We start from the raw sequence: 22055 nt of genomic DNA on the forward strand, positions 1-22055 counted from the left end.
AGTCAACAAGCATACTTTTAGAATTTGATTAAACGGGAATATAATATGGAATCGCGTATCTAAAATTAATAATGATATAATTATATTCATGTACCGCAACACAAGAATAGTACACGCTGTACATTGTCTGTTGATAATGTTTCTGTAGTGCTTTTTCAGCACTCTGCACGTGACCTTGCCGGTGGCGCTGTGGGTTAGGTTCCTGACTCCCACATCACACGGTCTGTGATTGAATCCCACTGGAGCCATGAAAATGAAACGTTTCCCTTGGTCAGAGATTAAATAAAACCTCACTCGCACCAAACAAATTTATATTTCTAAATATCACAACATGATCGAATTTAAGTCATTTTAATAACAATGAATAGTCACCTATGCGTTACAATATAAACATTTATATTGAGTTGAATTGCGTTTTGATTTAAGTTGTAAACGCGTGTTTAAATATGTGTTTTTTGATTCACAATCAGACAAATGCAACATAAATTGATATCTTTGTCTTCTAAGTATCTTAATAAACTTTCAGCATAACTTTCTCCCCGTTTAGATTTATTTTTCTTGGGATCTTGGGATCAAATGTGGAAAGATTAGATTGTAATCGTTTTTATTTTTTAAATACATTTTATAAAAGTGTAATCTATGCTAAAAAGTTGTACACCACCTGCTATAAAGATACATATTGTAATACTTTCGGGTTCGGATAGGACAGACACGAGAACTCAGACTTGCGGAGTTAAAGCAAGTTAAAGCCTTGATTTTATATATCACCTTTAAAAGTGGAATCTCAAAGCAAAGTAAATACCCAACACTGATTGTACCCATCTGTCATGCTAATAAAGCACCTTGAATTGAATTGAGGGAGAGAGGAGGGGGACGAGTGAGAGAGCCAGGACAGACAGGCAAATAAGATACACTCCACAGACATTCACAACAGCGACTTATCATAAAACGTTTGCACATATAGTTAAGTTATTACTTGGTTTTCAAAGTGCAATGAAATACAATATTGTTGTTGTTGCTGTTATTGTTGTTTTTATCCTGTAAAGCGTTTTGAGAAGCCACCATGAAAGGCGATATATAAAAGCGCTGATTCTTATGGAATGTGTTCTGCCAGGGATTCAAAATATTATTTTTTTTAATCGCGTATCTAAGGAAATAGCAGTATAACTTTGTTCATGCAGAAACAGTGGCATGTTACATTATTAATTTGGGTGTCTCCTCTTGCCAGAAAGCTCTAAATTGCATTTTGAGTGCGGTTTTTGACTTTTTCTAAATTGCAACCCATAAATAAAGCTGATACAGTTTAGACTTCTTTTAAACTGTATTACAGCAGCACAATGGGCAATGCAACGTAAATTGCAAAAATGCACTTGGAATCTGTCCAAGCCCTACTTTGTCAGGCATTTTCTTTTACTGCAACGGACATAAAAACTCCCTTGCTTTTAACAGAGCGTTTCATAATTTCTAACTACGAAAATTATTTAAACTGCGACACTTATCATTCATTCCATTCCATTATCAGTCTTCCATTTCTCCCTAAACATTTTAAGCATGAAAGTTTTATGAAACGGTACCCAAATATGCGATTGCTGTATAGAATGAATTTTAATTTTGAAAAATTATTTAACATGAAAATTAAGCTGTTTACATCTTCCGCCTGAGAACAGTCACCCGTTGCTACCCAACGTAGAAACACAGCCACTAACTAGCAAAGAGAGGACATTAGCTAGCCAATATGATAAAGAAATAAATGATTATTTTGTTTATTTCTTTTGCACATTTATTTGAACATTTCCATCGATTGTACAAGCACTTGGAAACTGTCCAATCCCTAGTTCATCAGGCATATTCTTTTACGCTGCAGGCATTCTCCCGGTCTGGCGCCGGTCTGTGTCTTCTAGGATATAATGCCAGCAAACTCTTGTTTTTATGTCCACTATAACAGACAATCTCCTTTGCTTTTAACCGAGCGTCTAACCCCTCTGATTGGAGAAAAAAGACGTGCTGGTTTGCTATACGTACTGTACCAGGAAGATGATTTCTTTCTATTCGAAACGTGTATTTTAAAAGTTTAAGAAGTAAAAACCTTACAGCGTACACAGATTTCTAAACTGATCAGGATCGTTATCTTTGTCTTATCCATAATAATGTTCACCGCTCTGTCCAGCAAATTAATAATAAACTTTATTTTATATAGCGTTTTAAACGAAATAAGTAATTAGATTTCTCATAAACCTAATCAATTTTTCTACATAAACACAGCGTGATTGCTCTCTGAAAATGCTTTTTCTTTTTATTTAGGCTCAGATTTCAACTATAGATCGTATTATTATAAACTTTCTTGGAAAAATGTCTTTTATGTAAACCATGTTTGTTATTAATTCATTTAGGGCTAGAATATGTTCATTGTCTTCCAATCGAGTCGAGTTGACATTAGAAGCTTGCCACGCCTGGACTGTTACACCAACGCATTAGCATGTTAAAGCGATTTCATTGAGGAGCCTAGCTTTCTTAACTAGTAAGTACTGTACTTCCTTGGCTTTGGAGGGGGGAGGTGTCTTTTGCTGGAAATCTCGCCCCCTTCTACTTTGAAAATACCTGTGAAACCGGTTTAATTTGTCACAGCCAGCACTCCCGCAGAGAGGGGGGTTGTACTCGTTAATGTCTTAGCCGGAACACATCATTATATCTCATTTTGTATTTCTATAAAAAAATCGTTTGCCCAGCTTAACACTATTGCTGTTATTGTTTTTATCCTGTAAAGCGCTTTGAGGAGCACAGCTTTCTCACCACTTAGATTACTTTTTGATACCATCCTTACACGAAGCAGAAACTTCTTGTATTTTCCGATGACATACAAATGGAAAGATTACAGATTTTAATCGTCTTTTTTCTGAACCAGGGAAAATCTGATCATGTTTCTCTATAACAATAATAAAAAACTTTATTTTACATATCACCTTTAAAAGTGGCATCTCAAAGCAATACAGTAGATGTAAACCACAGATTACAAAGTAAATACCCAGACAAACGCAAACGCGTTTTTAATAAAATGCTTTTATTCATTCAGCAGAGAGAGAGCGTAAAACCTGGGCGTAACAGCTGTTCCTTTTTCTGATCACTCGCTCTCTGGATAAACGTCTCACCTGTCCTGTTCTTTGTTTTCCTAATTTGCTGATTATGCCTTCTGCGATCCACTCCTGCCCTCACACCTAAAGAAGACTATTTTAAATTTCTTTGCGTGGTCCATTGTGCAATTAACCCTTGTATGTGCTGTCCTTAAGGTGATATCACATAAAGGTGATATGTAAAATAGTTTTTTATTATTGTTATTGAGAAACATGATCAGATTTTCCCCGGTTCAGAAAAAAAGATCTAAAGTATACTAGTTTGTCACTAGTATACTTTTAATACAGTCTTTGCTGTGCTCTAGAGGATCCTTGTGATATTTCGAGCTCTGGTTGAATGATAAGTGTCGCAGTTTAAATAAATTTCGTAGTTGGAAATTATGAAACGCTCTGTTATAAGCAAGGGAGTTTTTATGTCCGTTGCAGTTTTTTTGAAACTGAATCGGCGCTGAACTTGTTTGGATTGACTGAGCTCCGTTCTGTACCATACAATGATCCCCCCAGAGTCTCTGCCCCGGGTGATTTGGGTTTTTTTGACAGAGGGTAAAAAACTCTCTCTCTCGCTTGCCCTCCCCCCCCCTGTGTATTGTCTGTTTTTTTTGTGCTGTCCTTTGACAAAACAAGGCTCGCCAGATAATGTGAATCGAAACCTGTTTTTTTAGCTTTTAAAGTCGTGCGATGTGTAAGCGGGAACACATCATTACATATGAAAAATACATAATATAGCTCCCAAACAAATGCAAACGTGTTTTTAATAAGATGCTTTTATTCACTCATAATCCGACAATTTCAGGAAGACTAAGGGAGGTCTGGCTTTTTTTCTGGAAAACCATAACTCTGGTCTTGTCCAGATTGACTGTCAGCGCTCAGGTCTGACAGTGCTGCTCCAGCAGTGCCAGGTTCTGCCTCAGCCTCTGTTCTGTGGGCGACAGCAGGACCAGGTCGTCTGCAAAGAGCAGGGACTCGATTTCTGTAATTAATGCAGATCAGTAAATCAAGGGACAAAACAATTATTGCGCCCGGCTCCTCAATGGGCTTTGACGTGCTAATGCGTTGGTTTAACAGTCCGGGTGTGGCAATGTTTTTTATTATTGTTATAGAGAAACATGATCAGATTTTCCCCGGTTCAGAAAAAAAGATCTAAAGTATACTAGTTTGTCACTCTTCTCATCCCCTCTTTGCTAAATGGCTTTTGAATAGAGTCACATGAAGAGAGAGGTGAAACAGCCCTACACAGCCCTGTCGCAGTACACGAATATAATTATATCTTATTAATTTCTTTAGATACGCGATTCTTTTAATACAGTCTTTGCTGTGCTCTAGAGGATCCTTGTGATATTTCAAGCTCTGGTTGAATGATAAGTGTCGCAATTTAAATGATTTTCGTAGTTAGAAATTATGGAACGCTCTGTTAAAAGCAAGGGAGTTTTTATGTCCGTTGCAGTTTTTTTGCAACATGAATATAATTATATCGTTATTAATTTCTTTAGATACGCAATTCCATATTAAATTCCCTTTTAATCAAATTCTAAAAGTATGCTTGTTGACTCCGGTATCCGGTTAGTTAAAGTTAGTTAGTTAAAGACTTTGATGCTTAAAATGTTTAGGGAGGAATGGAATACTGGTGTGTATGTTTTCTTTAAAGTACCGAGACCAGCCATATACTGTATGTTTAAGTTCCAAAATTAATATCGTTTATGGCCTTCACACGCGTTACAGTATACTCCTATTCTTTTTATGCTCAGGTACTTAGATTTCCCTTCAGTGGTAAAATTCCATATAAATATTCAATACTTAAATGGGCACAGTTAAGACATTAAATATACATATACATACTGTATTCAGTACAGTTTGCATACGGTAATATGTTTATGTTCCTAAATCAATCTCTTTTATGAGCATGTGAAAGGCATGGTGAATCGATTCTCAAAAATTACTGTACTTTGCATGATTGGAAACAAATGCGTGATTGCGAAATGCTGTGGTGTTACTTTTACAAAGACAGTCAATGAAAAAAATAAAGTGGACCAGGGCAGTACTTTGAGTTTACAGCTTGTCCAAGGTCATTCATTATTAATACTATTAGTAATATCTTCGTTAAAGACTTTGATGGCGACAGCTCAAACATGAGAGGTTGAGCTTTATTAGCTCCACCTTGCGGAAATTCCGGATACTATTATTTTGCTTGCGGTATTATAGGAGAATTTACGGTAACTAGCAGTATTTACCGGTAACTCGCGGTAGACTGCGTAAAGCGCACCGCAAAATAATGCGGTATCGCCCGCGCATTTTGAATGGCTGCATCTGTACTCTGACAGTATAAGAGAACTGTATCCTTTTGGGTTTAAATAGAGAAGACTGAGTGGACGTGATTCCAAATAATCCAAATAATAAAATGCTTTGAGCCTTCGTGATCTACAGGCTTCATTTTCATTAATGTACTTTAGACAAATAAAGTGAATGAAACATAAGTTCATGTCTGTTTCAACAAAGCTGTGTTCTTAATCACACTTTATTTCCAATTTTAACAAGTGTTTGATCAAGTATTGAGATTATAAATGAATGTGGCTTTGCAAGTAAGAGTAATTTCAGTTTTATTTTTTATGGTGCCCTTTGCAACAAGTTGTCACAATATGCTTATTTACAGTCAGGATTATAAAATACCATAAATCAAAAGGCAGTTTGTGCAAGTGCATGCAATGTACTCTGTGCAGTTAGGCATAGAGGAGGGAAAAAGCAGACTCCGTAATTAACCTCTGGAGTATGGTCCGATGGTTTTCTATCCGTACAGGCACTAGCTACGTGTCCTGTTGCAGTATGTGTGCATTATTTGAATGACGTGTGAGCTATGGTGGCAGAGTTGTGAATTTTGTTGTGGTTACTGTGTGAAAGCAGAGTGTGAAAGGGAGTGGGTGTTTTTCATTTCCCTAATCTTATAGTAGAATGTCACGGACTAGCCAGGGTTTTACATCAGGTGGGGCAGGTGCTATGGGAGGAAAGGGTTAGCCCATCTTTCTCATGAATGACTGGGCTCAGTGCTAGCTGAAGAGACCATGGTGAGGGGAGAAGCGTGGAAAGAAAAGGCAGGAAAAACTGCTAGTATCCTGCACTAATCTGCTTTAAGTCAAGGTCTTAAAGGTCTAATTTTGCCTCCTTATATTTTGGACATCATTGACTGTTATATTTATAACTAATCAGGAACTAATCAGAAGTGTTCAAGAGATGAGTCTTTAGTCTGCTTGAAATAGATGGGGCATCTTTAACATGGTGTGGTCATTTTTTCTTTGGTTTTGGAACCCTGTTAACTAAAAGCTCTGCCACCTGCTTTATCTTATTGTTTTTATGGATTTTGAGGTGGTCAGCCTCCTGTAACTTAAGTGATCTTATTGGTCTGTATTGAGTGGAACAGGTTACTGACATACTGTATGTGGGGTCTACAGTCTTGGCCAAAAATATTGACACCCTTGCACTTGCACAAGTATTTGGTCTCCACAATTCTTTATTTCACTGTTAATATTACAAGACCTTTGTTTTTGATTTAGAATTTAATATATCCTTTTAAATAAAAAATAAAAAGAAATGGCTTTGACAAAATTGACACCCCAGACTCAGTATTTGGTAGCACAGCCTTTGGTCAAAGTAACTACAGTCAAGTGCTTCCTATAGCCATCAATGAGGTTCCTGCACTTCTGTACTGGCAGTTTGCTCCACTTCTCTCGGATTTGAAGGGTGTCTTCTCCCAACTACTGTTTTCAGATCTCTCCACAGGTTTTCAATGGGATTTAGATCTGGACTCATTTCTGGCCACTTCAGAGCAGTCCAGCGTTTTGTCTTGAACTTTGTCTTAGGTGATTTTTGAAGTGCGTTTGGGGGTCATTGTTGTGCTGGGAGACCCATGACCTTCGTCAGAGACCCAGATTTCTGACACTGGGTATGACGTTGTGCTCCAAACTGCCTTGGTATTCTCCATGCACATGTTCAAGACATCCAGTGCCAGTGGCAGGAAATCAACCCCAAAACATCACTGAATCTCCTCCATGTTTCACTATAGGGCCGTGTTCTTTTCTTTGAGGGCTTCATTTGGTTTTCTGTAAACAGAGATGGTGTGCTTTACCAAAAAAACTCTAATTTGGTCTCATCTGTCCACAGGACATTCTCCAGGAAGGATTTTGGCATGTTCAGGTGTGTTTGGGCAAATTCACGTCGGGCTTTCTTATGTCTCTCTCTCAGCAGTGAGGTCCTCCTGGGTCTCCTACCATATAAGCCCATTTCATTGAGTTGGCGATAGATTGTGCGAGATGAAACTGTCGTACATTGTGTCTGAAGGTCAGCTTGAATCTTTGTGGCAGTTGATCATGGTGCTTTCTCTACCATTCGCTGCAATCTTTGATCTTTGATCAAGTTTTCTCTTGCGGCCATGTCCAGGGAGATTGGCTACAGTGCCATGCTCAATACGAGTTCGTGTGAACAACCTGCATATGACCATAGGAACCCAATTTAAAAAGGTTATTGTAATTACAGGTTGTGCGAGCCAGCTTGCCAGCTTGCCAGCTTGCCAGCTTGCCAGCTTGCCAGCGTGGTGATGTCACTGCACTCTCCCTACTCTCTCACCCACTGTGATTCGGACACAATGGTTAAAAATGGGAACAAGTGAGGCAGGAAGGGAGGGGGGAGGGAGGAGGTGTTTTCCCACCTCTATGACTAAAGAAAGTGTCAAAGAGAAATGGCTTGAGCGACATACAGAAAATGTTTGGTGCGGTTTTCTCTGCTTTAAAGGTACATTCCTTGTGGAAGAATTTTCACCTCGAACATTTGCCCACCAGCTAACACACAGAACCAAACTGAATACAAAATGTACCCACAAGAATAATGATTACAAGGTTACAAACATTAAAAAACATACTTGCTTTATACTGTTATACTGTACAGTGTATTAAAACAAATTATGGTCACTACACTGTGATTAATGCTGCCCACTAAACCTCTTTTCCACAATTTCACGGGGGCAAGATCACGTAGCTGATTCACAGCTGGATACAATTTTATCTGACAAAAATTCAGATATTTGTCAATATATTTACTAAAACTATCCATCTTGGTAATCTCACTGTATTAGTCTCAATGAAATCCCCAGTGCTCACTCAATGATCACACTCCCAGAAAAATAAAAAACCTGTTTTCTGCATTGTCACCTCGCACCAGGAGGAAGGAAGAGAGCCTGTGGTCCTTTTTTTCACTGACAGACAAAGACAAAACGCTACATTATTAATAATATCTTCCGTGTCACATCAACATTGGTATAAAAAGAGGCGATACACAATGTGTCTCCTCTATAACTCTTCAATTTACAGAGAAATTCTGCCAGACCCTCACAACATTGTCCAATAATACTTTTCTTGTGTCTAATTTTTAGCTTAGCAGGATTTGTGCGATAAGCACATTGTTTAATGGGGATGACATTACCCAAGTACAACACTTGTTTGAGTCGGGAAGGCCATACCATCTCTATTGGATTTAAATCTGGGGATTCAGCTGGAGTTTTCACAAGCTGTCTCTTGTTGACTTCACGTTTCTTTTCATCTTCATTATTTGGTGTGAGAGAGTTCTTGATTTTGGCCATAGTCCGTCTCCTTACCAAAGCTATAGTGCAGTAAGTCGTCTGTCCCGAAAAATGGTACAGATAAACATGTACTATACTGATGAGCTGATATCTGAAGAGGGCTTCACAGCCAAAACATTTTCATCTCTTCTCTTTTCAGCATGGAATAAACCTATTACTTGTTCCCTTACTGTAACTACTGCATGATTTCTTTATCCTTTTCAGCTAAATGAGGGGAATTAAATCAGTCAGAATTTCGAAGTGCCAATTGTAAAGATAACCCTTCTTCCTTCATTTGTTTAACTTAAAGAATTTCGTGAAGAAGGTTTGTAATATAGGGTGCTCTAAATGAGTTTGTCAAGATCACGGTTTCAAAATAAAAAAACATCAAACCTTAGATTGGATGAGAACGTAATGATTGTTTCGCAAGGATGTGAACTTTAAATGATTTTTAGAAATACTATCAAATTCAATATAGTGTAGATAATATTTATGATCAGTAATAATGACAGTAGTGGCAGTTTGAAATTATTCGTTGTTATTAATAAATCACTTGGCTTTGAACATGTTTTGATATTTAGAAATATAAAAAATGCTGATATAGTGTCCATAATATTTGCTATTTTAGTTTTTCAGATACATTTGTGTTAAAAGAAATCTTGAACGCCCGAGCTCAGGCATGCAAGGCACACGCTTAAGCCATTACGCCACACACGTAATCATGTGGGAGTGAGTTAAACTGATGCATACATTTCCCAAGAAAGTGTACTACTGTGATAACTTGAGCTACAGTATATGAATATAATTATGTCGTTATTAATTTCTTCAGATACGAGATTCCATATTATATTCCCTATTAATCAAATTCTTAAAAGTATGCATTTTTTAATGCGATAACGAGCGTAACTATTCGCAGAAAAGGTTAAAACATAACTTTTTACGAAGTATGTAAACTTAATATAGTCAGAAGGAGCACGTAAAAACTTTTCCAAAATAACCACAGTAAGTAACCGAATGAAATACTTTGATGCTTAAAATGTTTAGGAATAAAGTGGAATACTGGTGTGTATTTTTTATTTAAATGACCAATACCAGTCATATACAGTTTACATAATATGTTTATGTTTCTAAATTAATATCGTTTATGACCTTCAGACGCGTTATGCTCCTCTTCTTTTTATGCTCAGCTGCTAAAATTTTCCTTTAGTTGTAAAATTCTATATAAATATTCAATACTAAGCTGATTAAAACATGCACAGTAAAGAGATTAAATGATTAGATAATTCCACTAACAACCAATGCACCACGAGTGCCCCTGTCGGTCATTTTGGCCAGTTAAATCACGTACCGCGGTACAACGCAGTGAACTGTGGGTAATTTCGCAAGGTACGGGGTTGTATCATGCATTTCGAATGGCTGCATCTGTATGTTTGGCCAGCCTCATCAAGGTTTTTGGTCTTATGGATGTTAAGAACCTCTTTTATCTGGATTAGGAATTGGGGAAAAATAAGGTTAAGTTAAACTACAGTCCACGTTTTTCAGGCCGCTTATTAAATCTCAGTAACAAAAAAAAATCTGAATTGAGCACAAAATCATAAACTTTTTGAAAATACTGTGTTGTTGCCATATCACAATTTCCTGGTCTCGCCATGTGTGAGAGCGAGAGTTCCCACAAATTGCGAGATGAAGGGACACTTCCTGCTTTCACAATTTTCACCTTTTGGTGCCTTTTAGCCTGGAATTAAAATGCAGTGTTGGGTACACATCCTACTTCACAGCTTTTAATTAAAAACATTCTAGATATTTTGTTTTTAAAAAGTTAAAATAAAAACTCAAATAGCTTGGTTGGATAAGCATCCACCCCCTTGTAATAGATAAGATCACTTTATTGGCCATTTAAAATTTCTTGTATTTGGAATTTCTTTTCCCTAACCCCAAATTGGTCTCCATGAGACACACAGAGAGGGAGAGAAGCTTGGGGTCAGAGCGCAGGGTTAGCCCCTGGAGCAGTTGGGGTTAAGGGCCTTGCTCAGGGGCTCAACGGAATAGGATTCCTCTGCATTGGCCGCAGGATATGAACTGGCAACCTTTCAGCCACAGGCGCAGATGGCAGACGGATCTGTGTGCTAGATCCTTAACCACAGAGCTACTGCACCGCCCTAGCAAATAATAGCAATCCTAAATTAGTTTAGATGTAATCAGTCATCTTCAAAATCATATACAAAGTTAATTGGCCTCCGCTTGAGTTAAATTGTGATGATTTACATAATTTCAGGATAACCTATAGAAACTCCTCTGTTGATTAGCACATTTTAAAACAAAGACTCAGCAATGAGCACAAAGGATGTGTATACAAAGGATGAGTATAAAAACAATATTCAAAGGTATTGAATATCCCTAGGAGCCTGGTCAAGATTATTAAGAAGCAGAAAGTATATGACATCACCAAATGCGAAGCATTAAGTTTGATGTAAACCCAACACAGCACATCACCCAAAAAACACCATCCATGAAGCATGGTGGTAGAAGCATCATATTATGGGAATATTTCTGACTGGGGCACTTGTCAGTATAGAAGGTAAAATTAATGGAGAAAAGTACAGTAAAGTCCTTTAGTAAAACCAGCTACCTTCTGCACGAAAGCTGAAACTTTGATGGATGCTCAACTTACAGCATTAAAGCAAACCAAAGTACGCAACCAAAGCTACACCAGAGCTTAATTGTCTCTGAATCCAATTAAGTGTTTGTGGGATGACTTGAAGATTGATGTCCATGAATGCTCTCCAAGGAACTTGACAGCTTGTTCAGTTTTGTAAAGAAGAATGATCAAATATTGCTAAATGTAGGTGTGCAAAATTGGTTAAAGACCTATCCCAACAGACTCAGGTAATTGCTGCCAGAGGTGCATCAACCAAGTATTAACACAGTGGAGTGGAAACTTATTCAGTTATTGTTTTTAATGTATTGTTTCACAAAAAAACATTTTTCTCCTTGAAACATTATATTGTGTAGATAAGAGGACAAAAATCCTTACTTAAATGCTTGAATCTGAGGCACAGATGTAACAAAACGTCAAGTGTGTGTAGACTGTCTGTAGGCACTGCATTGTATTGGTGTGGTGTGCATTGTTCTTATACGAATTTAGAGTTGTATGCTGATGGCTACTGACAGTGGCGTACTTTGTTGCATAAAATGAGTAAGCCAATTTACATTTTGTTAAACTTGTGAGATTCATGGAAGAAATGGAATGTCCTTCTTTGAAGCATCTTAAGTTTTGATGGATCTAACTGTGGAAGTTATCTGAATGACAAAGATTTGTCAAAAATTCATCCAGCTATTGCAGGCACACTCTTAGAAGAGTTAGAATGCCGCTGTATGGACAAGCCCTGTGTTCTCTTTAAAATTGGATCAGTCCACTAATATAAGTAACAGTAAGCGGCTCATTACCTAAGCTACATACATGAAAACAGGGTGAAAACAAAATTTTTAAAAAAGCTCTGAAATTGTAGATGGAAGGCCAGAGACCATTTGACATGAAGCAACTAATTAAAAAAAAAGGAGCAAACTTGGTGCAGTATGCACCAATGGAGGTGTTCAAAAACTCTGTCAAAGAATTAAATTCTGTAAAGCTCACTGGGTTGTCCTTGCTGTAAGTGATGCAGCCAAATCTGTTGAACAAGTGAAAAAGTTCCAGCGAGGCAAGAGGCAAGAGGCAAGAGGCAAGAGGCAAGAGGAGCCAACACTGAAGTTTACCACATACAGTGAGGTGGTTGTCAATTCAAAGCTCTGTGTCAGTTCTCGCAGATCTCGCAGATCTTTAAAATCCCTGAGAGATGTGCTGCTTCCAGCACTCAGGACTCTGATAAAGCCAAAGGTCGTCTTATTGCTGTCAGACAATTCAACTTTGTGACCCTCTGTCACTTGATGAAAGATGTACTTGTGCATGTAGTTCTTCTCTCAAAGCATTTTAAAAGGGAATACAGACTTCTCCACAGTCCAACCTACGGTTCAGTTAAAGAGGCACTGAGAGAGGTATTAGTCCATCCTGGTCCTTCAGAGCAGGACTTTTTCAGCTCCCTTCAAGGTAAAAACTTTAAAGGAGACAAACTGTTGGTCATACACAAAAGCCTGCCTTTGACAACATGCAAAGAAGATATGTGGGTTTAATGAGGAAGAGAAAAAAAAACTTATCATCCTTCTCCTGTTATGTTCTTGTACCTGCAGTGGAGAGGAGGTTGGCAATAAAGGACAGATTGACAACAAGGTTGGACAGTATTTACAATGAACTTATGAAGATCATGTTGTGTAGTAATTATTTACCATTATTGCCCTCCAAGATGCTGAAGTCTCCCCATGAGCTTCATGTAAAGGGGGAATTCCCCCTCATTTTCAAAAATGAATTTCAAGCCCTGGTCATGAACAAATTCAGGGTAAAGTTTTTTACACCATTCATCATTGTCTGCGGAATCTATTCTATTCCCAAGTATTTCCTGTGTTCTGAAGAGCCAGCCAAATGTCATATTCCTTCCACAATTGCTGCAGTGTCTTGTCCTCATCAGCGTCTGCCTTATCGACAGAGTGTTCCATGAAGCTGCAGAAAATGTTTCTTAAATGTTGAACTCGCCCCTTGGTCAATTGGCTGCAGTCGCGATGTTATAATAGGCGCCATAAAACGTATCGCCATTCTCATCTTCTTCTTTGGGGTGGCCAGGTGGATTGTTGGGAATAATAAAGACTTTATCAAGGTTATTCTTCTGGCGATATTCCTTAATAAAGGGTGAAAGATGCGTTGGTGAACATTGTCCACGTTATCCAGGCCTTACGGTTTGAATGCTAAATAACTGGGAGCAATGACTTGCAGGCTTTTTTTAAGAGCTCTCAGATTCTTGGAATGATAAACAAGAAGAAGCCTGTGTTTTACATTGCCCTCGGGGTTGCCTCTTCTTGGCAAAGTCAGTCCAACCTTCGATGCCTTATGCCTTCTGACCTTGGTTTCCTCTTATGAATTAAATATACATGAGGGTATTCTCTTCCAGAATAGCCCTGTCTCATCAAGGTTGAATATCTTTTATCAGTTCTTCTTAAAACGTCTAATTTCCCACTTAAGAGTACTGATTTTCTTTCCCTTTTGCCTTAGTAACACCACCAGACACTACTTTAGCTATTTTTGCTTTAACAACACATGATTACAGATAAAAAAGCACAGAAATCTCAGATAAAATAACACCACAAAGCTAGTTGATTCCACACAATTTCAAACAAAGGTGATGGACTGGGATGCTGTATATTCCTCCGCTGCATGTCATCTGCTATTTTCTGAGAAGTATTCCTCAAAAACAATTATTGGTCCATCGCATCTGTAGTGGATTGTCTGTTAAAACAGGAATTCGTCCTTATAAATTTTGGGTATAAATTAGTGGTGTCCTTTAACACAAATTTCTGGATAGTGAGGGATAGGTGTATGAGATATGATTGTCAGGGAGGTGGAGCCTTTTCCATATAAAGGCATGTGTTGCTAAGCAACCGTAGTGGTAAAAACTTTGGAATTTAGCAAGTAGCAGCTATGAGCCATTTTTAAATAATTGGCTGTATACTTCCCTGGAGGAGAGACTTCTAGAGAGCCTCTGAACCAGGCTCTGACCAGAGAAGGAACTGTAGCTCCACTGTTTTATGCAGTATCTGTGGGTTGTTCACCCATCACATGTAGACAAGACAGAAAATTTAGCTGAGAAGAGAATTTACTATAACGTGTTATAGTCGACCTCGTAGATACCAGTTAATATATACTGTATTTACTATTGTGAAGATGAAACTGGACAGCATTGGTCTGTAGTCCAAGCAGGGAGAAGACGGAGAGCTTTTCCTACCGTTACTGAGGTCTGATCTGCCAGGAAATTAGCATTGTGCTAACAGTATTTGTCTGTTACCCAGTGAATTATCTGCAAGGAAACCCTGCATTTTTTCTGCATCTTTCTAACGTAGATCTCAAGGGTCCAAAACCCTAATGCATAAATTTTCTGTTGAAAATTGTGATTGCATAATATTGATGTTTTTTTATTCACGTGCAAAAACTGCATTGGTTAATTGTCAGAATTGTGAGTCTTACTTGATATTTTTTATGAGAATGCATACTATCTGCTGCAGTGATAGATAAAGTGGATCCCCCATTAAATGTAATGGCTTTGGGGATGAAAAACACTATATAAATGTCGTTATTAACCACTATAATATTCCTGGAAGGCATTTTATTTCTTTAAATAATTATTTTAAATTATTTTAATTTGGATTAGCAAATAAAACTTTATTTATTTCAGTGTATTGTTTTCCTGGCTCATTATAATTATTTGGCATCTTTTACTTTAAAATACTTTGGGTCACTTTTTTGACATTGGTTTAGAAATTTTGATCTGAATAGAAGATTGCTTCATACTTGTTCATGAACACCACTTCTAGAAGAAACCATGTTTTTTTCTTTTTAGAGGTCTTCCTTCCGGGGCTGAGCAGACCTAGCCTTGCTAAGTATGTGGGATCTGTCTAGATCCACTACAAGGAGTCAGTGTTTGTCAGTTTACTATTATTTTGGGAATACTTTGATAAGCGAGTAAACCCAGTGGTGGTAGAAAAAAAATTAGGAGTCTTCTGTTCCATGAAACAGAATCAATTGAAAATCCATGTTCTGAGTTATGAAAATCTAAATATTTTTCAGAAAAATATTCAAGAATTTACAGTGAATATATAGTATGTGAAATACTGTTTAAAATTTGATTACACATCAAGTTTGCATATAGCCATTTAGTCTTGATTAAGTGCCCTGCTTTTAAATAATTATGGATTGGCACACAGGATTGTTTTACTTTTAAATTCATGGGAAGGCTTTGAAAGGTACTTATAAATTAATTGGAAGGTTAGTATTTATTCATAATTTGCTTGATTACATATGGTAGTCAGTTTGCCTCTTATTGTAGAGTAGGTTTTGTGTAAAGTACTAAAGTAAAAGAAGTTTAGTTTCCTTAAGAGACTCAAGTGCTGCCACAGTCTGAATCTTTTGTTTATTCACTACAACTAATCTAATGGATTACAGAATTAACACATGAATACTGTTATAAATATACTAAGACCTAGGAGCCATTTTTTTTCATGGACATTCCAAACTTGGACCCATTTATTATACTGTGCAAGTATACTGTTCACACACCTGCATATAACTGCACCTCTTCATTTTGTACTGCAGCCTCCTGTATTTTCTCTTCCTTAGGTACCCTTTTGAGCCTCCAAAAATGCGATTTCTGACGCCAATTTACCATCCTAATATTGACGCTGCTGGACGAATTTGCCTGGATGCGTTGAAACTGCCTCCCAAGGTGGAGTACCTTCACATTGACTACTTCCTAATAACAGCAGTATTTGATAATGGTCAAATTTTTACATAATACTCAACTGATACTTGAGAGTGAGTTTTCACTTAGTAGAAAATTCTTAGAAGCGGCGAAACTGGCAAAGGACAGCTTGATTGAGATTTTTTGAGAGAAAAGGAAGAAGTGAAATAAGAGCCATACTTTCAGTAGGTATAGGATCCAGGGAATGTTTTTTAAGTATGGGTTTATAATGTGGTTTTCTTAAACGTAGATGGAATAGAGCTGGGAAGAGAAAGGCTAAACAGGGGCAAAAGCAATGTTACATCAAAATGCCTCTGATGGGCATTTGCATTTGACTTTGAATTATTCCATGGAGATCAGTGTCTGTGAGGCTTTCCTAGTTCCCAAATTGCAGCTGCAACCAATTCTGACATTTAATTGATTTTTTTTATTTTATTCTTATTAGAGGCATGTAATAGAGCCAACTTTATGTACTTGATGGAGTATTCATTAGAGGTTATGGAATACTGCTACTAGGCTTCTAGCGACCTCTTGTGGTAAAACAAGGTTCCTATCCAACCATACGTTTTTTAGTAACTGCTTTATTGCTAGAGCACTGAGTAGACTGAGTGAGCTAGAGTCTACTCCAGGGAGCCTAAACACTGGGTGGGATTCTAAATCTATTGGTATTATGACCAAAACTGTATACAATATCCATATTGAGGTGTTATACCTTGAATTTAAATTCTCCGATTTTAAATGTATATCCTTTCTGTCTCTTCATTGTTTTCGCACATTGTTTACAAAATGTAACTATGAACATTACCAAAGTCATTTTCATTAGTAAACTCTCTATGGTCTGAGGTACCCATGCTTATATACAGTGGATATAAAAAGTCTACACACACTTATTGAAATTGCAGGTTTTTGTGATGTAAAGCCAGAAATCAAGATAAATCATGTCAGACATTTTTCCATCTTTAATGTGACCTTGCAACCAACAAAATTCGAGAGAACAAAATAGAATAGAAAACAAATAGATAATTATTAGGAAAAATAAAATTAAAAAACCTACAACACTCTGGTTGCATAAGTGTGCACACCATTTTATAATGGGGGCTGTAGCTGTGTTCAGAGTTAACCAATCACATTCAAAATCATGTCTGAAGTAGCATACACATGCCATGAATGAAAATGATTCTGATTAACCCCAAATAAAAATCAGCTGTTCCTGTAGGATTTCCTTGAAACTTTCGTGGTTGCATCCTACTGGGATAGCCATGGACCGCAAGGAGCTGACAAAACATCTACGGGATCTTATTGTTTAATGGTACCGATCAGGAGGGGGGTATAAAAGAATATCAAAGGCATTGGATGTACCATGGAGAACTGTGAAGACTGTCATCAATAAGTGGGAAAAAATGTGGCACCACAGGGACATAGCGGTGGCACTGTGGCTAAAGATCAATGCCTGTGGCTGGAAAGTTGACGGTTCATATCCCGCGGCCGGCAGAGGAATCCTACTCTGTTGGGCCCCTGAGCAAGGCCCTTAACCCCAACTGCTCCAGGGGCGCCGAATAAATGGTTCACCCTGCGCTCTGACCCCAAGCTTCTCTCTCCCTGTCTGTGTGCCCGTGTGCCTTATGGAGAGCAAGCTGGGGTATGCGAAAAGACAAATTCCTAATAAAGTTAAAATCTAAATCCAATATCAGGATGACCCTCCAAATTTGATGACGGGACAAGGAGAAAACTTATCAGGGAGGCTACCAAGAGGCCTACAGCAACATTAAAGGAGCTGCAGGAATTTCTGGTAGGTACTGGTCACTCCTTTTATGTGACAACCTCCAGTATTCTGCACGACTGAGCTATGGGGTAGGGTGGCAAGAAGGAAGCCATTTATCACAAAAAAGAACATCCAAACCTGTCTAAACTTTGCAAAAAAATTTATTCAATCACCCCACACCATCTTATGGTCTGATGAGACAAAAGTTGAACTTTGGCCTTACTTCTAAAAGATATGTTTGGCGCAAAGACAACACAGCTCATCATCCAAAGAACACCATACCTACTGTAAAGCATGGTGGTGGCAGCATCATCCTTTGGGGCTGCTTCTCTTCAGCTGGGACAGGGGCTCTAGTCAAGATAGATGGGATAATGACTAGCTCCAAATATCAATATATTTTGGCACAGAACCTGCTGGCCTCTTTCAGAAAGCTGAAGATGAAAAGGAATTTCACCTTCCAATATGATAACAACCCAAAACACAAATCTAAGTCAATCAAGGAATGGCTTCAGAAAAGGAAGATCAAAGTCTTGGAATGGCCCAGTCAGAACCCAGACCTCAATCGCATAGAAAACGTGTGGAATGACCTAAAGAGGGCTATGCACAGGAGATCTCCTGGCAATTTGAAGGATATTGAACTTTTCTGCAAGGAAGAGTGGGATAAAATTGCAAAGTCCAGGTGTGCAAAGTTGATAGAGACTTATTCCCGAAGACTTACTGCTGTAATAAATGCAGAAGGTGCTTCCACAAAGTATTAATTGGTGGGGGGGGGTGCACAATTATGCAACCAGGGTGTTGTAGGTTTTTTAATTTCAAGTATTTTTCCTAATAATTATCTACAGATGCAGCCACTCAAAGTGCGCGTTACAGACACGTACCGCAGGTGGCGTTGCGCATTGTGACGCAAGATGACGCGCAGCACCGCAGTACGTGATTGGTTGACCGACAGGGGCACTCGTGGTCCGTTGGTCTGTCGTAGAAAGACTTACAGTAAACGTCTTTGCTGTGCCCGTTGTAGATATTGAATTTTACCACTGAAAGGAAATCTTAGTAGCTGAGCATAAAAAGAATAGGAGCATACTGTAACGCGTGTGAAGGCCATAAACGATATTAATTTTGGAACATAAACATACAGTACTGTATATGGCTGGTCTTGGTACTTTAAAGAAAAAATATACACCAGTATTCCATTTCTCCCTAAACATTTTAAGCATCGAAGTCTTTAACTAAAGAGATACCGGAGTCAACAAGCATACTTTTAGAATTTGATTAATAGGGAATATAATATGGAATCGCGTATCTAAAGAATTTAATAACGATATGATTATATTTGTGTACTGCGACAGGGCTGTGTAGGGCTGTTTCGCCTCTCTCTTCATGCGACTGTACCAGGAAGAGGATTTCTTTCTATTCGAAACGTGTATTTTAAAAGTTTAAGAAGTAAAAACCTTACAGCGTACACAGATTTCTAAACTGATCAGGATCGTTATCTTTGTCTTATGCATAATAATGTTCACCGCTCTGTCCAGCAAATTAATAATAAACTTTATTTTATATAGCGTTTTAAACGAATAAGTAATTAGATTGCTCATAAACCTAATCACTTGCTTTTTCTTTTTATTTAGGCTCAGATTTCAACTATAGATCGTATTATTAATAACCATAATAACAACCAACCAACAAAAACAACCATATAAACATAATACCAACCAAAAACATACATAACGACCACAATACAAAATCAAATATATCAAACCATTATACTCTCGCAAATTCCTCCAATTATCATAATCCCGCCCCTTATGCAAAACCAAACCCTGCTCCCATCCCAGTTTATCCTCTTTATCATAAACAAAATCCACCTCAATTTTCAACATAAAGCATTACTGCTTACTGGGTTTTTGAGGGGGGGGGGGGGGGAGGTGTCTTTCGCTGGAAATCTCGCCTGCTTCTACTTTACGAGTACAACCCCCTCTCTGCAGGAGTGCTGGCTGTGACGAATTAAACCGGTTTCACAGGTATTTTCAAAGTAGGAAGTACAGTGTTAACTGGTAGCTGGGCTCCTCAATTAAATCGCTTTAACATGCTAATGCGTTGGTGTAACAGTCCGGGAGTGGCAAGCTTCTAATGTCAACTCGAATCGATTGGAAGACAATGAACGTATTTTAGCCCTAAATGAATTAATAGCAAACATGGTTTACATAAAATACATTTTTCCAAGAAAGTTTATAATAATGCGATCTATAGTTGAAATCTGAGCCTAAATATAAAGGAAAAGCATTTTCAGAGAGCAATCACGCTGTGTTTATGTAGAAAAAGCGATTAGGTTTATGAGCAATCTACCTATTCGCCTAAAACGCGATATAAAATAAAGTTTATTTAGAGATGAATGATCAGTGTCGCAGTTTAAATAATTTTCGTAGGAGGGCTTGGACAGATTCCAAGTGCATTTTTGCAATTTACGTTGTAATACAGTTTAGAATACAGTTAGTCTAAGCTTTATCAGCTTTATTTATGGGTTGCAATTTAGAAAAAGTCAAAAACCGCACTCAAAATGCAATTTAGAGCTTTCTGGCAAGGGGAGACACCCAAATTATAATGTAACATGCCACTGTTTGTGCATGAACAAAGTTATACTGCAATTTTCCTTAGATACGCGATTAAAAAAAATAAATTTTTTGAATCCCCGGCGGAACACACTCCATAAGAATCAGCGCTTTTATACAGTATATCGCCTTTAAACACATATATTTAAACACGCGTTTACGATTTAAATCAAAACGCGATTCAAATCAATATAAATGTTTATTTTGTAACGCATAGGTGACTATTCATTGTTATTAAAAAGACTTAAATTCGATCGTGTTGTGATATTTAGAAATATAAATTTGTTTGGTGCGAGTGAGGTTTTATTTAATCTCTGACCAAGGGAAACGTTTCATTTTTTCAAAGAAATGTTTGTTAAAAAATAAAGTCATACAGTAGTTCCATGGGATTCAATCACAGACCATATGACATGGGAGTCAGGAAACTAACACACAGCGCCACCAGATTTGATAACGCTATAAAATAATGTGACTAGGCACAGAACAAGTTTACAGCACAGTACAATAATAAATGCTGACCATGACTTTAGAAGCATAAATTACCTTACACTCAATTTAAACACAAGCTGTCTTTAGCCCTCTAAGCTGGTTCATACAGAAATGTAGAGATCCAGGCTCAGAACACACAGCTTCATTAGCGAATACATATGCAGGACAACTAGAGAAGACGTTTTACAGAGGATGGATTTTTAGAAACATCCCATCAGTGACATCACTGAAGTCAACTCCTACTGTGGGTAACTGTCATGTGGATAGTTTCACAAGAATCAGACAAAGGTTTAAGCATCGCTTGTTCTAGATAAAACTGCAAAAAAAAAACAACAACCCATAATGTACTTCTTTGCGGCTCTGTTTGCCCAACTCATATATTCACAACGTGAAATTATAAAATAATATTACGTAACCAAAATCCGCAATATGGAAACAGAACCTGTGTAATTGTTGACAGATGATGTTCTCGTAACATTTTTACAAGACAAACTACAACATTTAAAAAATGACTTGTATGTACTTGATATCTCTAATCAATCCACGGCGATATAGTTAAAGCAGTCCCCGCACAAAACGAAACTAAAACGCCCTGGGCATACCGTTTCGCGCTTCTTATCAGTTGCTCAAAAGTAATTTGACCGTATGAAATGCATAATATAAACCTAGAAACATATACAGTACGTGAGCAGTACTTACGTAGTATCGGTGTCAAGACATACCTCTCAAATACTGTAAATCAAGTTAAAAATATCTCAAGACCGATTCTGGTCATAATGAAACCATGTTTCGTGTATGTTTTCTTTAAAGTACCGAGACCAGCCATATACTGTATGTTTATGTTCCAAAATTAATATCGTTTATGGCCTTCACACGCGTTGCAGTATGCTCCTATTCTTTTTATGCTCAGGCACTAAGATTTCCCTTCAGTGGTAAAATTCCATATAAATATTCAATACTTAAATGGGCACAGTAAAGACATTAAATATACATATACATACTGTATACAGTACAGTTTGCATACGGTAATATGTTTATGTTCCTAAATCAATCTCTTTTATGAGTATGTGTAAGGCATGGTGAATCGATTCTCAA

The 22055-nt window shown here is 37.7% G+C and overlaps 1 protein-coding gene across 2 annotated transcripts in view; it reads left to right on the plus strand.

Moving 5' to 3' along the window:
• The window catches only part of ube2t (ubiquitin-conjugating enzyme E2T (putative)), a 40582-nt gene that overhangs the window by 5996 nt on the left and 12531 nt on the right, over positions 1-22055 (plus strand). For both annotated transcript variants that reach the window (XM_088921450.1, XM_088921451.1), the window contains exon 4: positions 15983-16088. In XM_088921450.1, coding sequence (XP_088777576.1) covers positions 15983-16088 — 106 coding nt within the window. The remainder of the gene's footprint in view (positions 1-15982; positions 16089-22055) is intronic.

This window comes from Atractosteus spatula, chromosome 7 (genome assembly GCF_055471065.1).
Source record: "Atractosteus spatula isolate fAtrSpa1 chromosome 7, fAtrSpa1.hap1, whole genome shotgun sequence".
Classification (NCBI taxonomy): Eukaryota; Metazoa; Chordata; class Actinopteri; order Semionotiformes; family Lepisosteidae; genus Atractosteus; species Atractosteus spatula.